The sequence below is a fragment of the Ursus maritimus genome, unplaced genomic scaffold (genome assembly GCF_017311325.1).
Source record: "Ursus maritimus isolate PB19 unplaced genomic scaffold, ASM1731132v1 scaffold_4, whole genome shotgun sequence".
Taxonomy (NCBI): domain Eukaryota; kingdom Metazoa; phylum Chordata; class Mammalia; order Carnivora; family Ursidae; genus Ursus; species Ursus maritimus.
In genome coordinates this window covers 8,124,459-8,142,082 of record NW_024426552.1, presented here as the reverse complement: position 1 = coordinate 8,142,082, position 17,624 = coordinate 8,124,459, and the positions used below count along the sequence as shown (strand labels likewise).

Here is a 17,624-nt window from a genome sequence, read left to right as displayed (position 1 = left end):
TAAATAATACACTTCTTCCCTAACCAAGTTTTGTACCCTTTGAGAAATAAGATAGAGGAATCAGCAGATGGAGCGAGAACATCACCTAATAATTAATAATGGCACCACAAGGATGATGTGGTTTGTTTCTGTAGCACTTGCATGTCCCAACATCGAAGCCCAACACTGGAGCACCAGCTCACCCACGCAGTTATAGTAGTGCTGGACCAGGAAGCCTCCCGTCTTGGGGTGCTTGCCCCACAAGGCTTACTGCATGGAGAATGAAGGGAAAAGTGCTTTTTGCACAGGCAGCTGAGAAAAGCAAGAGTCTGGGCTTATATGTGTGACCAGTTTCTCTCAAACAGGGGAGGAATGGGGGAGTTAAAAAAAGAAAAAAAAATATGTGGAGAGATATGAGAGATGCAAATAAAAGTTCCTAACAAGCAGAGAATAAATTGACGTTCTCCTATAGTTCACTCTGTAGGGTATGAATTCATTAAACCCTTGTTGGATTATTCCCCTCCTCATTATATTTTCTGTTTTCTAAGAAAGTTTTGAAAGAACATGTTAAGGGGCTCCTGGGTGGCTCAGTTGGATAAACGTCTGCCTTCGGCTCGTGGGATGGAGTCCCCTTGTCAGAGTCCTGAGCAGGGAGCCTGCTTCTCCCTGTGTTCTTCCCCCTGTTCATGCTCTCTCACTTATGCTCTCTCTCACTCTCTTTCACTGTCTCTCTCTCTCTCAAATAAATGAAATCTTTAAAAAAAAAAAAAAAAAACATGTTAAGAGTAATGAACCGAAGTCATTTTTATTTTTACTAATTCTAGGTGATAGCTCTTTCCTAATACAAGTATTTGTAGGAAGCATACAACGTTATTAAAATTGTCAAAAAAAAACCCTTGAAAAAATTGTGGGAATGCCTTAAAATGTCATTACATATGGATTTATTTTACTAGAGCAATTGAGATAAATATAAGTGTTTGTTTTGCCACAAAGGTGTCTTGGAATATAACACATCAAGAAGTCAATACTGAGCCATATGATCCTTTTGAGGCACAACAGGTGAGTCAAAATGAATTATCATGACATTGCCCTTGTAAATTTTCTTCTGCCTTTTATTCTCCTTTGTTTATTTGAGGAGACTATTCAGAACAAGATCAAAATAGGCATTTTGAACTACTTTTAATAGATAATTTTGTAATTTACCTTTAGGGAGATATTTTACAGATTGAGAAGGAGTACCAGGTTTTACAAGAGCAGCTAAAGGAGGCATGCGAAAATTATGAGCAGAGAAAACTCAAGGGCTCAGAAGAGACCCGGGACCTGGAAGAAAAGTTGAAAAGGAACTTAGAAGAAAATAAGGTAATCAGTGTCTGAAACTTCTCTGTAGTAGCATGTGACACGATCAGGAGCATTGTTGGCTGAACAAAGGATTTTTTTTTAATGCCTCTTTAAATTTATGACATATTAAAGTGGCAGTGTTTTTGTACTGTTTTAGAACCTATACATGTTGTTGTATATGAAAAGGGCGGTGAATCTGGGTTTTCATTTATAGTTCAGTTTGCTTCATTAACTAAACCTGTGTTCTGTTGACAAGTTCTGAGTTAACCCTGGTTTATGTTGAGAAGCAGTATAGCATTAGTGGTTCATAGTGTGAGTCTTGGGGTCAGACCGGCTAGGTTCAGATGTAAGCTGGGTTCCGTACTAGTTCTCATCGGGGGCAAGTTATCTAACCTCTTTGTGCTTTAGCTTCTTATTTGGAAAATTTGGGTGATAATAGCTCCCATTTCTTGGGGTTAGATTAATACTTGTAAAGTACTTAAAACTGCCTGGTGCATAATAGGGGCTCTGTAAGTATTGCCTGCCACTGTTACTACTATTCCTACTACTGTCTTCATCTTACTCTTAAGGAAATGTGAGCATAACACGTGGAGCTTAGGCATATTAGATCTGTAAAATCACTTAGACCATTTTGTTTGAGTCTATTGATCTTGAGTTCCATTAGCTAAGGTGGATTACAGTTATATGTAATTGAGTATTGGCTATTGGAGTAATACTAATTAGTGGCAAGGCCAGATTGAATTGGTAGGGAAATGGAATTATAGATGTAGGGGAATCATAGTGCGTTTCTTTTTTAAAACTAAGGTCTTCTGTACAAATTTAACAAAGGGATGTTAGTTAATTTAAGAAAGGATGGATTTACACTTACTGTGGTAAGCATTGTCTAACATATAGAATTGTCAACTACACTTAAATTAAAAACAGAAAAAGGAAAAATTTATTCCAGGAGTCTGGATCAGTAGCTGGGGTACCATATTAAATAGAAGAAAATTTGCTTAGGTGGAACTTTAATCAGGAAATTGATGTATTGAGATTTAAGTACACCCGGCAGAAAAGGGTCCGTTTGTAAAGGTAATGTTACAACATTCCTATTATAATAGTTACAACATTCCTGTTATAACTCATTTTCACTTGCGATGGGACTGGGGCGATTTGAAGGATGAGAGGAATTAGAAGGAACCAGGCTTTCTGGTCAGTTGCCTGGTTGAATGAGATCTTCCTAATTGGGAGAGGAGAAAATGAGCAAAAATAAAACCCTGCACAGTGACTCATAGAACACTAATTTGAATAAGTTACCTGGAGGGCTTAACAAAATAAAATATTTTTATAAACTTTCTATTGCATCAGTAAAATTCAGTTTTACTAAATCCCTATAAGAATGCCTATGGCCACCTGAGTTAAGTGAGGAGAGCAGATTTTCAGACTGCCACTGAAGGTGGGCAACTGATGAGTGAGGTTTCCTTCTCTCTGGCAGAGACTTGTCCAGCTTTGTAAACTGCTGGTCTGACTGGGTCCTGTATTTGTGCTGTTTATCAAGGGCCTCTTTGTATACCTGACCAAGAAATCCACGGTTAACCAGGTGCCCAGGGAGGAGGGCTGCTAGAGAGCCACAGCTCTGACTGGGCTGAGCTTCTGATGTATTTTCTTTTTTTACCTTCATGGAGGCTCGGGGTCTGCTTTTAGGTGGTGGTTCTCAAGAGTGTAGGCAGTCTGTTTTTTAAAAGAGCCATTATTTAGTCCCCAGATTTCAGGCCTGTTAGGTTGTTAGACTTCCCATATAAATTACAGACTCATTTCTTATCAGGACAAGTTGCTCATCTGAGCTTTTAGGTAGTTGTCCACACAGGAGTAGAAGAGATATAGCTGTGGCCATTTCCTTATGAATCATAATTATGTTCATGATCAGCCTGTGGAGGAATCTTTTATAAACATAAAAGGACATTTTTGGCTTTTATTGATTTTTCCCATGGCCTTTGACTCTCTAGTTACTGAGGTTATCAGCTAATACTTTTACTTAAAAATTGCTTGGTATTACATAATGGATGTATTAGATGCAGCATCCCTTCATACTGGAGAGAATACATAGGTAAGCCCAGGCCTCAGTCAGGTTCCCTAGGTTGAACTCCAGCACTACCATCTAATTCCTTAGTTTACCTGGTTTCTTCGACCCTTGGTTTCCTCATTAGTAATACAATCTCTACTTCATAGGTTTGTGAGGACTCACAGGGGTGTTTGGACAAGGGTGGGGTTGTCCAGAGATACTAAGTATAGTAGAAGCAAGAATTATCCCACTTAAAATGCCACTCATTCCCCTACTGAGAAAAACTGCTTAGCACATAAAAAGCATCAATGAAAATCTGAGCTAACTACTTTATATAGCTAATGGGGTTTCATTATTATGGGCTAGGAATAGATAGATAATTAATAGATAATTAGGCCAGTTATCCATTCTGTCAGAGAATACCTGTTCTAAAGCAGAGGCTCCTGTTGTTTTAATATATCTCTAACTTGTAACTGGCAGGTTGTAACTGATTGCAGTATTGCTCAAGGACGTATGTTCTTTTTAGTTTATTATGATAAAATTCACCATTTTAACCATTATAAAGTCTATAATTCATTGGTTTTCAGTAGACTCACAATGTCATATGACCATTACCACTGTCTTGTTCCAGAACCATTTCATAGCACCAAAAAGAAACCCTGTACCCATTAAGCAATCACTCCTCATCTCCCCTGGGACGTGTGTTCTCAAGGTGCTTTAATGAGATTTTCTTATAGCTAAGATGGGTATTTAAGTTGACTTTGACTCTTAAAACACAGTCAAAATAATTTTGGCCTAGAATAATTTATGGAGAAGAATTTTGGAACTTTGTCCTATTTTTAAATTAAAACAGAATCTTGGGCCTTGCCTGCCAGAAATTTCTCAGCCCCCATCTGTGTAGCGGTGTTCTCCTATTCAGTCACAATCTTTGCCAAGCTTAGCCTTTTTTAGTCTAACATTTATGGAGCTTATTATGTGCCATACTCAATTGTAAATTTTTTACTTGAATTATTTTATTTAATCTCAATCATAGTATACTAGTGTATAGTATAGTATACTAGTATTGTCTCCGTTTTACTGTTAAGGAAATGGAGGCAGGAGCAGCTAATGCAACTTGCTCAAGTCATACCAGTACTAAGGGGCAGAACAGTTAGCGAGTGTCAGGCTCTAGAGCCCTTGCTTTTGTCCTCCCTTAAAAGAGAATGTCAGTTCCACAACCAGTTGAAAAACATTTCGGCACTTCATGAGCAGGATAGGTGTATCAGTTAATTGCTGCCGTATAATAATGCTGAGTAACAACCACCTACAAAACCTCAGTGACATAGAACAGTAAACATCAAGTGTGTGAGTGTGTGGATTAGTTTATCCCAGTTGGGCTTGGCTGGACTGTTTCACCTTTGGGTCAGCTGGGGCTCTGTTGTCCTTGGCTGTACTTGCTCATATATGGGGTCACCATATTCTGTGTCCACCTACATCAGAGACATCAGGCCTGCACATTCTGTGAAGATCGTTGCTTGATTTTTTGCTAGTATGTTGTTGAGGATATTATCCATTATTTCATTTGACAAAATTTATTGGATGCTCCCCTCTAAAGAAGACATACCAAATGTCCAACAGAAACCTGAAAAAATGCTCAATATCACTCGACATCAGGGAAATACAAATCAAAACCACAACGAGATACCACCTGACACCAGTCAGAATGGCTAAAATTAATAAGTCAGGAAACAACAGATGTTGTCAAGGATGCAGAGAAAGGGAAACCCTCTTACACGGTTGGTGGGAATGCAATCTGGTGCAGCCACTCTGGAAAACAGTATGGAGGTTCCTCAAAAAGTTAAAAATAGAGCTACCCTATGACACATTTGCACTACTGGGTATTTATCCAAAGGATATAAATGTAGTCATTCAAAGAGGCACATGCACCCCAGTGTTCATAGCAGCAATATCTACAATAGCCAAACTATGGGAAGAGCCCAGATGTCCATTGACTGATGAATGGATAAAGAAGATGGGATACACACACACACACACACACACACACACACACACACACAATGGAATATTCCTCAGCCATCAAAAAGAATGGAATCTTGCCATTTGCAGCGATGTGATTGGAGCTAGAGGACATTATACTAAGCGAAATAAGTCAGAGAAAGACAAATACCGTATGATCTCACTTATATGTGGAACTTAAGAAACAAAACAGATGAACGTGAAGGAAGGAAAAATAAAATAATGAAATCAGAGAGGGAGACAAACCATAAGACTCTTAACTATAGAGGACAAACTAAGGGTTGCTGGAGGGGAGGTGGGTGAGGGGATGGGGTAACTAGGTGATGGGCATTAAGGAGGGCATGTGATAGAATGAGCACTGGGTGTTGTATGCAACTGATGAATCACTAAGTTCTACCTCTGAAACTAATAATACAGTATATGTTAACTAAATTGAATTTAAATAAACAATTAAAAAAAGAATAAGCCCAGCTCTGTGCTGGTCTTCCAGGATTTTTATGCAGCGCCCTCTTTATGAGACCCTAAGAAGGCGTTTCCCTCTGCTTTCACTACCTGGGCTTCTTTGTGCAGCAGATTTGTTTTTATTTTGTGGATAAAGCTCACTGTATTTCCTCTATCTTTGTCAGTCAGAAAAGTTTTAAGCTGTTTCTAAAGAATGGTTAGGGCCTTATGCCACTCTTTTTTTTTTTTAAAGATTTTTATTTATTTCTTTTAAAGAGAGGGAGAGTGCATACACACAAGTGGTGGGAGGGGCAGGGGGTAGGGAAAGAGAATCTTCAGCAGACTCTGCACTTAGCGCAGAGCCCAATGCGGAGCTCAATCCCACAAACCCAAGATAATGACCTGAGCTGAAACCAAGAGTTGGCCACCAACCAGCTGAGCCACCCAGGTTTCCCATGCCATTCATTTTTATATTGCTCTCCCTCTAGTTCTATATTACCATTTTTATCTTTTTATTCTGTTTTCTTTACCTACTTAGTAATCTTTCTGTTTTGTCTTTTTTTTTTTTTTTTAAGATTTTATTTATTTATTTGAGAGAGAGAGAGAGAGATCACCAGCAGCGGGGAGAGGTAGAGAGAGAAGCAGACTCTGGGATCCCAGACCCTGGGATCATGACCTGAGCCGAAGGCAGATGCTTAACCGACTGAGCCACCGAGGTGCAGGAGTACCTCAGTTGTTTATTTTGGAACAAAGTTGAGGTTTAAGAAAAAGAGATACGGAAACCAAATGTTTTCTAATTGAGAAAAAAGCCATCAGGAACTGTTTATAATTATGTCAGTAAGCTGTGCAGATAGAGGATGCAGTTGTGTATAGTCTGTTTTTTCTTTTATTCTAGTGTTTGAAAGAAAAGGATTCAGATCCTTCTCTTTCATGTAGTCAGAGACAGACTCTGACACCTGACCTAGTTAGCATTGTGAGGCAGCTGTGTCTTTAAAGGGTGTAGTTGAAACAGCAGATGAACTCATGTAGCATCTTCTGTGGCTGAGCTGTGTGTGTGTGTGTGTGTGTGTGTGTGTGTAATTGTGCCTTTTGATACTGAACTCCTTTTGGTACTTGTTGCCAAGTAGGTTCTTATGCCCCAGTATAACCTTGTGGTTACACATTATCTCCTGGCCAAGGGGCTTAATCTGAGGTGAAATCATTGAGAGTGGAAGCACCGGGTAGGTGAGAAACAAGGTTGGCTTGGTTACCAGCAGCAGGGCTTGCATATGGACACTGGTCATGGTAGTAGAAGATAACCACGTGCAGTACAGGATTTTGTAAGTAGAGTAGACATGGTAGTCACCTCAGTGACAGTAATGATTCAGTGATTCATGGTGAAGCAGCAAGGAAAATGTGAGTAAAACTGTCCCCATGCTAGAAGGAATGTCATTGAAAAGATCATTGAACCTCTGCTGCCTGAAAACAGGTGGCCTGTGCATCTCAAAGCCAATGAAATCAACCCTGCCCCTGTGGTAGGACTTGGAGTCTTCATGGACCTGGACTGTTAGCAAATCTGTCACCCAGGAACATCCTAAACTTGGCGTCTAAGGCTTAAGAGGGAGAAATGTCCTTGCTCTAAGTTGGTGTTGTCTTTGCCTGGAAGACCATCACTTCCCACAGAGTCTGTGTAGGTTGGCTTCAGGTACACCATCCTCTTTGAGGGAGGAGACCCCCAATTTTTGTATCTGAACCTATACCCTCAGTAACCTGGTCACATTCTCAGCAGTTGTTGATCTTAGTAGAATTTCAAACTGGAAAATATTAAAATTTAAACTTGTTTCTTGTAAATATTGCTCTATTCCCTGATTCACATATTATTAGAAATATTAATATAGAGAATGTTTTACTTATAAATGGCATGTATTTATAAACATGGACCCCACCTATACCATCTGCCAGCATTGAGTGGATGATACTTTGAAAAATGACATAAAACTTTTAGAGAATCCAGAAGTTTCAGAAAGTAGCACCTGTGTAAGAAAGCTAACAAGGAAGGCTGGGTCTCATGTGGTGTTTTATCTGACCATCTGGGGAAGAGTAACCACCCCTGCTTCAAAATACAGGTTTTCACTTCTGTTTGTCACACTGCCTGAAATCCTGGTGGGTATCTCAACCAAATGCCCCGGTGACCAGGCCAGAAACATCACATTTATATTCTGAAAAGCAAACAAACTATTGGACTTGCCAAATGTATGCTGACTACCTCTAGAGAATCACTGAGGCTGAAGAGCGAAGTGTGAACACTTCTAGGCAAGCTGAGGGGGTTCTTCAGAATTCCTTAGTGCAGTCAGGTGCGTCTGAATGCTGAGAGACATGAAGAAGAGGAAAGACGTTTAAGGTATGCGCTTGGAAGGTGGGCATGCCCTGGGTCAGGGGTGCTTAAATCAAAGGTCAGGTAAAACTTGGGGGCGTTGCAGGAGAGGGGTCCTTGGAGGATGGAATGAATGCCAAAATGAAGCTACTGCAGAATCTTTTCAGGTAGGTTTCAGAGGAGGTTCTGAACTTTCCTCTTTGCCATCTCTGCACCACATTTCTGTCCCCAGCATCCAGGGTAGGACTGTGTCTTATACAGTCAAATAGACTCTTCATGGTCCGGGGACTTGCCCTGTTAACTCTATAGCCCTCCTTGTATCTGGTTTACCACTGTAACCAGGAGCTTCCTGGAAGGAACTGGAGGATGTTTAACTTAATTTCTAACATGGCTTTTCATGGGGAAATGCATTCTAAGTTACAACCAACCAAGTGTTCAGCGGACTTTTGGAATAGGGTGGGAGTTGCCCATATTGGGAAAGTCTGTTTTGAGGAGCAAAGCACACCTGACTTGATCATGTGCTAATCTGTGCTAGAATCCAAGTGCCTGTTGTATAGAGAACACGACTTAGAAGCATGTTGTTCCTTTCTAACTGGTTATGTTGAAAGCTTTTTGAATTCAGTTTTTTATTCCTTTGATTTCTAGTCTCTGTCAAACACTTGTAAATCTCTGCTCTGTCCCATCAGAATGACTGCAGGGTCAAAATTGTGGAGTTGTAACATATTTTATTGTTTATTCATAGATTTATTTAAACATCTGAAGCTAGGTTAACATCTCTGTTTTTATGTCCTAGCCTAGTACATCTTCTGTGCTCTCCTTTTTTGTTAATGGGATTTTTAGCTATTCATTGAAAGTAGAAACCTATCTTTAGTTCTGTCAACTTCTGCTTTATGTCTTATATCCCACTTAGAAACACGGTCTCTTACCCGTCCTCTTCCTCTAAAGTTTCCTTTATTTCTTTTTATCATCACTACTGTTACCATCATCCTTATCATCTCTCACTTGGGCTATCGCAGTGAGATTTTAAAAGATTCTACCTTCGGGGCGCCTGGGTTGGCTCAGTCAGTTAAGCGTCCAACTCATGATTTCAACTCAGGTCATGGTCTTGGGGTCATGGGATCGAGCCTATGTCTGGGCTCCATGATCAGCACTGAGTCTGCTCAAGATTCTTTTTCTCCCTCTCCCTCTGCTTTTCCCCCCTGCCTCGTGCTCTCTCTCTCTCTCTCTTTCAAATAAATAAATAATAAATAAAATCTTTTTTAAAAAAGATTTTTTACCTTCTTCTCCCTAGAGTTTATAACATTAAGGGTTATGATTCATATTCAGCTATGAAATCAGTTTAATGATGGTGACTGGAATTGTTCTTAATAATTGAATAGAATAGAAATATCAGAAAGTATCTCAAAAAGTTCTCTCAGTTGTGTGTGGGTACATACATACATGTATTATGTACACGTGCTATGGATCGTTACTAAAATGTATTTGTTTTTTTGGGTCACAGTAAAGAAAATGTGAAGGCCACTGTTTTGGTCTAACACTTTCACCTGCCTTCTTACCCAGTCCTAATCCATTTCTGTGTCTTTCAGAGCTATTTTTCCAAAACCAGAATCTCATCATCTCACTGCCCTGCTTGAGTCTTCACTGGCTCCCCATGGTCTACAGGACAAAATCTACCCTCCTTAGCATGACTTACAAGACCTTTCATAATTTGAACCCAAAACATCTTGGGTACCATTCTCCCTGCCCTGTCTTCATATGTCCACCTCCTATCCCAGCCACATAGTGCCTCTTGCTTTTGTTCAGACATGCCGTACTCTTATCCTTCTACCTTGCCATTCCCACTCTCCACATGGCATCTCATCTTTTTTTTTTTAGATTTATTTATTTATTTTAGAGAGAGAGGTTAGGAAGGAGGAGCAGAGGGAGAGGGAGAGAAAAACTTAAGCAGACCCCGCACTGAGTGTGGAGCCTGATGTGGGGCTTGATCTCATGACCCTGAGATCAAGCCTAAGCTGAAACCAAGAGTCAGGTGCTTAACCGACTGAGCCACCCAGGTGTTCCTGGCATCTCATCTTTAAAGACAGAAGTTAAAAATCACTGATTTTGAGAAGCCCTTCTCCCATACCAGAGAGTCTGTCATGCCTCTGTGCCTTTTTATTTGACAGCCTCCCCCAGCCTGGTTGGTGAGAGTAGGTGAGGGCAGGTGATGCCCAGGGCTGTGTGTGTTCTGCTGAACTGGAGTCATCGATTAAGCTAACATACCACCACAGTTCTGGTCTTTGGAGCTCTTTTTTTTTTTTTTTTTTTTTAAGTAAATCTTCCTAATACTTAAGTACTTTCTAAACATGTTTTCAGATCTCAAAGACAGAATTGGATTGGTTCCTTGAAGATTTGGAAAAGGAAATAAAAAAATGGCAACAGGAGAAAAAAGAAATCCAAGAAAGTCTGAAAGCACTAACGAAGAAAATGAGAAAGGTTTTAAATGCCAGCGAGACGTAAGTAACAACTGAAAGGCAATGATTTTTATCGCCTTTTTTTTTAATTGGGGTTCTTTTGTTAACATTTTTGATACTCAATTTCAGACTGTCAGGTAAAGTACAAATTTAAATATGTTTTCATCTCATTTTAGAGAACATTCATTGGGGAATAATCTTACCTAAAACTTTTCCTAAACCTGCCGTGTTGACAGATTAAGGGGGACTGTTAATCAGCAAAGAACTGACTTCCTTCTAGTCGGGATACCACCCCTTACTGTGAACATTACCTTTGACCCATTTTTTCCTTGTCTGTAAAGTAAGGGGCTTGGTCTAGATCTAAGGTTCTTACCTACACTAGGATTCTGTGATGATTATTTATCATTACTTTCAGCTTGAATCTTTAAATTATTAAAATTTGGTCTTGTGATATGAAGGATTTGGTAATGCATACAGGTAATACAATTGTCAGATGGGCCATGTTTGTTTTAAGATTCTCTGTGATCCTTCCTAACTCCCCCCTCCCTAAAAAGTGATACGTCGTATGATTCCTCAGCTTAATTGTTACCTACCACCATGTAACAAAACACCCAAACTTGGTGGTTTAAACTAACGGCCATTTTATTTGTTCCTGATCTTGGAACTTGGGGTGAGTTCCACTGGGCTGCTATGCTGGTCTTTCCATGGTTCCTCATGTGGCTGGGAATTGGCTGGGGGCTAGGCTCAGCTGGGCCTTTTCTCTCCATGTAGTTTCAGGGTTGCTCCCTTTCCATGTGACTTTTATCTATATGGTCTCTCCATGTGGCATGTGGTCTCCAGCATAGTAGACAGGCTTCTTATGTGGTACCAAAGGGCTTCAAGGGTACAGGAGTGGAAGCTGCCATGTCTTCTGAAGGTTTGGGCCCAGAACTGTGAGAACATCACTCCCACCACATTCTGTTTTGTAAAGCAAGTGGCAGGTCTACTTTAGATTTAAGGGCATGAAGAATGGGAGGCATGGTGCACTTGGGGCCACACTAGCACACTCACTGTTCAGGATTAGTGCTTTTTCCATTGCCATACCACATGATCAGACGACTTTTATTATTAAAGTCTTGCTAGCATTACATTAGGGCAGTTTTTAGGTGGTCCTTAAAAGAATGATGACATATAAAACACTGCCATGGCATGCCATCTTGAGTATGCTCAGAGTGGAGTAGTTCCATCAGAACACGTTTATGGAAGTGATAATGTCTGTAAAGCTCTTTACAGTATCTCCCACATTCTCCCATAGTTTTCACTTTCCGTGGTTTCAGTTACTCCCAATCACCCACAGTCCAGAAGCTCAGATGATCCCCCTTCTGACATGTTTTCAGGGGGTCAGTAGTAGCCTACCACTGCGTCACACACCTCACCTCATCTCACCACATAGGCATTTCATCTCACGTCATCACAAGAAGGGTGAGTACAGTGCATTAAGATGTTTTGAGAAAGACCACATTCATATAACTTTCATTACAGTATCTTGTTATAACTTTCATTACAGTATCTTGTTATAACTGTTCTAATTTATTATTAGTTATTGTTGTTAATCTCTTACTATGCCTGATTTACAACTTGAACTTTATCATAGGTGAGTATGTGTAGGAAGAAACATAAGTTTGGTACAATCTGTGGTTTCAGGCATCCGTGGGGTGGTCTTAGAACCTATCACTCCATGGATAAAAGGGGGACTGTTATGCCTCTTAATATTTGAGCATGCCAGTAGTTAAGTTAGTCAAAAATTCAGAAATGTTTATATTTAATATATATTTTTGCATGCTCAACTGAAGTTTACTGTCAAACTAGGTAAAATAAATGAGGCTGTTATAAAAAAAAATTTTCTGTACTAGCATAAAAATTAACCGTTTCCGTTGAGGAATAAACCTTTTAATGATTTTTTTCACTTCATTAATATTTTTTTGCCTTTTTCTGTCCCAGTTTAAAGATAAGCTACGGACTTCTCTGCGTGTATTGTTTTTGCACTTTGCAGATAAATGATTTTTTTTTTTTTAAAGATTTTTTTATTTATTCGACAGAGATAGAGACAGCCAGTGAGAGAGGGAACACAAGCAGAGGGAGTGGGAGAGGAAGAAGCAGGCTCATAGCAGAGGAGCCTGATGTGGGGCTCGATCCCAGAACGCCGGGATCACGCCCTGAGCCGAAGGCAGACGCTTAACCGCTGTGCCACCCAGGCGCCCCTGCAGATAAATGATTTAAATCTAAATTTTTTTATTTTATTTTATTTTATTTTATTTTATTTATTTATTTATTTTTTTTTTTAAAGATTTTATTTATTTATGTGACAGAGAGACAGCCAGCGAGAGAGGGAGCACAAGCAGGGGGAGTGGGAGAGGAAGAAGCAGGCTCCCAGCGGAGGAGCCCGATGTGGGACTCGATCCCGGAACGCCGAGATCACGCCCTGAGCCGAAGGCAGACGCTTAACGACTGCGCTACCCAGGCGCCCCTAAATTTTTTTTTATTTTAGATTTTAAAATAAAATCTTAAAACCCTTTGGATCTCTTAGAGAAGTACAAAGGATATGAGAAATGATTGCTGTCCAGTACTGAGTACTTAGAGGAGGACGTAGTTTGCAAAAGAAATGAAAATGGCATTTAAACGTTTAGGTTCTTAATGGAAATGTTGGAATTTTTAGCAAGTAGAGACGACGAAAAGTTGTGTGGGAGAGAATGAAAGAAGAGGCAGAGTCCATCTTGTGCAGGGTTTTGCTTTAAAATCAAAGATTTTAAAACTTCGTTTTGCAGGGTTATCAGACTGGATATGTGTGTTAACTGGGCTTTAAGTTCTGTTTAAAGACTTAGAAGGCTCTTTTCATTTTGAATGAGACCCACTGGTTATACTGATGATGATGGAGAACACCTGCACACTTCTGGGTCATATTAAACCACCCTGGGGGCACCCCTTGAAGTGAACTGAGATAGGGTGGTCTATACTGCAAGCATATAACCTTGGGTGAAGGAAAGGTTTCTGCCCTCCAGGCGTGAAAGGAAAACAACCCAGATTTTTTGCCTAAATAGGCAGATATTAGAAATGAAATTTGCCTAAATAGGAAGATATTAGAAATGAAATCAAAATGTAGAAATTTGCAAAGAATTAAAAAAATGCGTGGAATTTACTGTGTGGGATCGTGTCTTTAAGAATATTTCAAAATTAATTAAAATTTGGTGATTTTCTTTCATAGATATGCCCAGAAAATTGATGGAACGGATAAGGAACATGAATTACTTCTGGATCAGTCCCTTGAAATCAGGCAAATTAAGCTTAAATTTGTTTTTACTATCTTATTATACTTTTAATACCAGAGGCACCAACACACTAGGCTTCTAAGTCTATTGTTGTGGCTTGTCTATTTCTTATAAATAATTATGTCTCTGTTCTTTATTTCTGTTTTTATGTTATTCTTTAATATTTAAATAAGTTTATTCTTTGAGTATTTTTATTTTATGATATTCCTACTACTATATGTCACATTGTCAGTATATAAATCCCGAATTTATTATTTTTTTTATTTATTATTCTGAAACTAAAAGTGTTTTTAAAACTTTTGTATTACTTAAAATAACAATCTCAACTTTATTATAGTAGTTTGTTGCTCTACAATTATAAGTTTATTGAAGATTTTTATTATGAACCTATAAAAAGTTTCCTTTTAACCTTTATTAATGGAAATAATGTGTTTACATACCGGTAGCCAATATATCCAGTAGTTAAGCAGTTGTGTTCCACGTTTCTCGTTGAATATTGTTTCATGTACACATTTCCATTCACGTCATGATTCATGGCCTCTTTTTTTAACTCTTATAAACATATTGCCATGAATAACTTTGTACAGATCACTTTTTTCCTTTGCATTATTTCCTTGTAATGTCAGAATAGAATTTCTCACTGAAAGGATGAGGGATGTTCTATAAAGCTTATTAATATAGCCAGATTGTACTCCACCTACCCTCATAAAAATGATGAACCGGTTTCTCAGCATTTCCACCAAACACTCAATTTTAATTTTATATGTTTCTTTGACATTTATGAAGCAGAAAAAGGACATATGAGTCTGTGTATTAAATAGTCAAATACTAGGCAAGAAGTTACTTTAGAGGATGTTATGTAAGTCTTTCTGTGGCATGATTCAAAGCTAGACCTTTGGTTATCTTACTGTTTTTTTTTTTCAAGTTTTTTTCTCAATGTTTGCAGTAATACATTTACAAATGAGATAATGAAAGTAGAAGAATGTATAAAGAAAGGGAAGGAGAATTATGAAGAGAGTCTTCAAAGAGCTGTGGCTGCAGAGGTGAGTCTAAGATACTTGGTGACTGACAGATACAGCAACATACGTTTGCTTTGTGTTTAATTGCATATGAGGCATAACAGCTTTGCCAAAAGGTGTGGATGGGGGTTATCCCATCACCCATAATCCTACCTCCCAGAAATAGCTACTTTTTCCTTGCCTGTCACTTTTTAATGTTTTTTTTTTTTACCCTTAAGCTTAAGTTGTGTTACATAGCTATACTCATAGCGTACACCGAATTTTGCAGTCTGCTTTACTTTTTTAATATTGTAATTCAGTCATTTTCCATGCTGTACACTTAGAATGGCTTCATCATACGTGATCAAGTGATATGCCATGACGTAGCCAACCGTAAAACATACTTGCCAGTACTAGAAGAAGAACTTGAAAATATTCCATTTATTAATATACTCTCAAAAAAATATATGCTCTCTTCTTCCCCCAGAAGAATATATACCAATGTCAGTATACTGTTTGAGACACTATTGAGACAAAAATCAAAATAATGACCTCTGGCTGTATTTTATTTAGTTCCCAAGACATGGTTGTCTTTGCTTTTCCAATTGAGAAGAAATGTTCTTGGTTGGCATATATATCTGTGATTATTCTGGGAAATTAAAAAAAAAAAAGGCTTAGCTTACGTATTCCGCAGATGGACTTTTGATTAAATATTGACTGTGCAGCAGCTTCTAAGGAAAGGGAGGGGGGGAAAAGCCGAAGTACATATATTTTTGGGCGCTATGCCCACATCTAAATTCATAAGCTCGTTGAAGTCCCATTTACCACCATTTGGCCAGCCCATCTGCCTGGTGGGTCTGGGACTGACACCTGTATTAAAACAAAGCAGTTCTATGTTTCCATAATGACTTAATGAAAATGGCCAGTAGGCTTGCTGGGAAACTAGAGTCTGCAGTTTTAAAAACCTGCCCCAGAGGCTTTTGAAGTTTGTACTGAGAACAGCTTCTCAGGTCTTTAAATTTGAGAGGGTGCACCCTGGACGTTATTCTGCAGGCCCCTGGCCTCTGCTCACCAGGGAGCGTAGATAGTGCACGTCAGGTATACACACGCAGGCAACCCGGCTCCGTACTTGTACGTGGCGTAAGCGGTAAGCCATGTGGAAAATTTCGTGTCTGAGAAATGCATCATTTAAGGTATAATAATTTTACTGTCATTATGTTACTCTGTTTTCAAATCCAAAAGTTTTATTTAATTCGTATTCACTTGTGTGAAATTACAACGTAATCAGGTTCTAGTGATTCTGTCATCATCTGTCATTTAAGGAGAAACTTGAAAGTAGTTCAGAATGTTTAAGTTTTAACAACCTAAAATAGTTTCAGTCTCACCATCTTAAAATACTTAAACATTCTCTAATCTAATGTTAGGTATCTGTGCTTGAAAACTGGAAGGACATGGAGGTGTACAAATTACAGTTCATGGAATCCCAAGCAGGAGGGTACCTCAAGAACCTGACGCTCCGGAGCAGGTACTGTGTGGCCTCACAGATGTTCTTTCTGGCATGTCATTTAGTAAATCCAAGTTAGAGCTGATTTGAGAAAAAAAAATGTTTATATTAGACAGAACATTTTTTTTTTTAAAGCAGGCTCCATGCCGAGCATGGAGCCCAACAAGGAGCTTGAACTCATGACCCTGAGATCAAGACCTGAGCTGAAATCAAGAATTGGATGCTTAACTGACTGAGCCAGCCGGGAGCCCCAAGTCCATTTTATTTTTAATAGTTATACAGTCAATACGTGTTCGATTGTAGAAAAATCAAAACGTACAAACAAAACTGATAAAGATTATCCATAATTCTAAATTGATGTGTTAACTAGTTACTATTTTGGAATGAATCATTAAGTATTTGAAAAAAAGAAAATTTACGTTTTTTTTCCACTAAGTAATATATAGGAAACTTACTTTCATCTTTTTTTTTTTTTTTAAGATTTTATTTATTTATTTGACAGAAACAGCCAGCGAGAGAGGGAACACAAGCAGGGGGAGTGGGAGAGGAAGAAGCAGGCTCCCAGTGGAGCAGGGAGCCCAATGTGGGGCTCGATCTCAGGACCCTGGGATCACGCCCTGAGCCAAAGGCAGATGCTTAACGACTGAGCCACCCAGGCGCCCCGGAAACTTACTTTCATCTTAATAATTATATTTCTCTAACCTGATTTTCCAACATACAAATGTGTCGTGATTTATTAAACAACACTGTGATGGTATAGTCAGGTTATTTGCACATTCTCTTAATAAAAGCTGCACTTCAGTGAGTTTCCTTGTAGCTAAATTTTTATGCACATTATTAATCATTTCCATGCAATAAATTTCCGGAATGAAGATCACATTTTCAAGCTTTTTAAAAAATTACCTTCTATAAGAGCAGTCACTTAACAGTCTTAGTGGTAGACTAAGAATGGAATGTCACTTGAAAAGATATTTACCTGTGGTCATTTTTTTTTAACTCTCCATAATCTTTGTTTTTGTTTGACTTCGTTTTTGGAATAAGGTTTACCTGGGAATTCTAGAGGGTCGTCTTCAGTCTAGCCTCAGCATTTTCTATGTGGATTTTCACACAAGGGGTTACCTTTATCTGGTCTTTTTATCATATTCCACAGTCAGGTTTTTCATCCTTCCCTATGCTTTTTGCTTTACACTTCAAAC

The 17,624-nt window shown here is 38.9% G+C and overlaps 1 protein-coding gene across 8 annotated transcripts in view; it reads left to right on the top strand.

Moving 5' to 3' along the window:
* TTC3 (tetratricopeptide repeat domain 3) overlaps nucleotides 1-17,624 on the top strand; it is a 116,264-nt gene that overhangs the window by 84,237 nt on the left and 14,403 nt on the right. For all 8 annotated transcript variants that reach the window (XM_040620964.1, XM_008701896.2, XM_040620969.1 and 5 more), the window contains 6 exons: nucleotides 973-1,038; nucleotides 1,189-1,338; nucleotides 10,524-10,663; nucleotides 13,863-13,931; nucleotides 14,873-14,969; nucleotides 16,349-16,449. In XM_040620964.1, coding sequence (XP_040476898.1) covers nucleotides 973-1,038; nucleotides 1,189-1,338; nucleotides 10,524-10,663; nucleotides 13,863-13,931; nucleotides 14,873-14,969; nucleotides 16,349-16,449 — 623 coding nt within the window. The remainder of the gene's footprint in view (nucleotides 1-972; nucleotides 1,039-1,188; nucleotides 1,339-10,523; nucleotides 10,664-13,862; nucleotides 13,932-14,872; nucleotides 14,970-16,348; nucleotides 16,450-17,624) is intronic.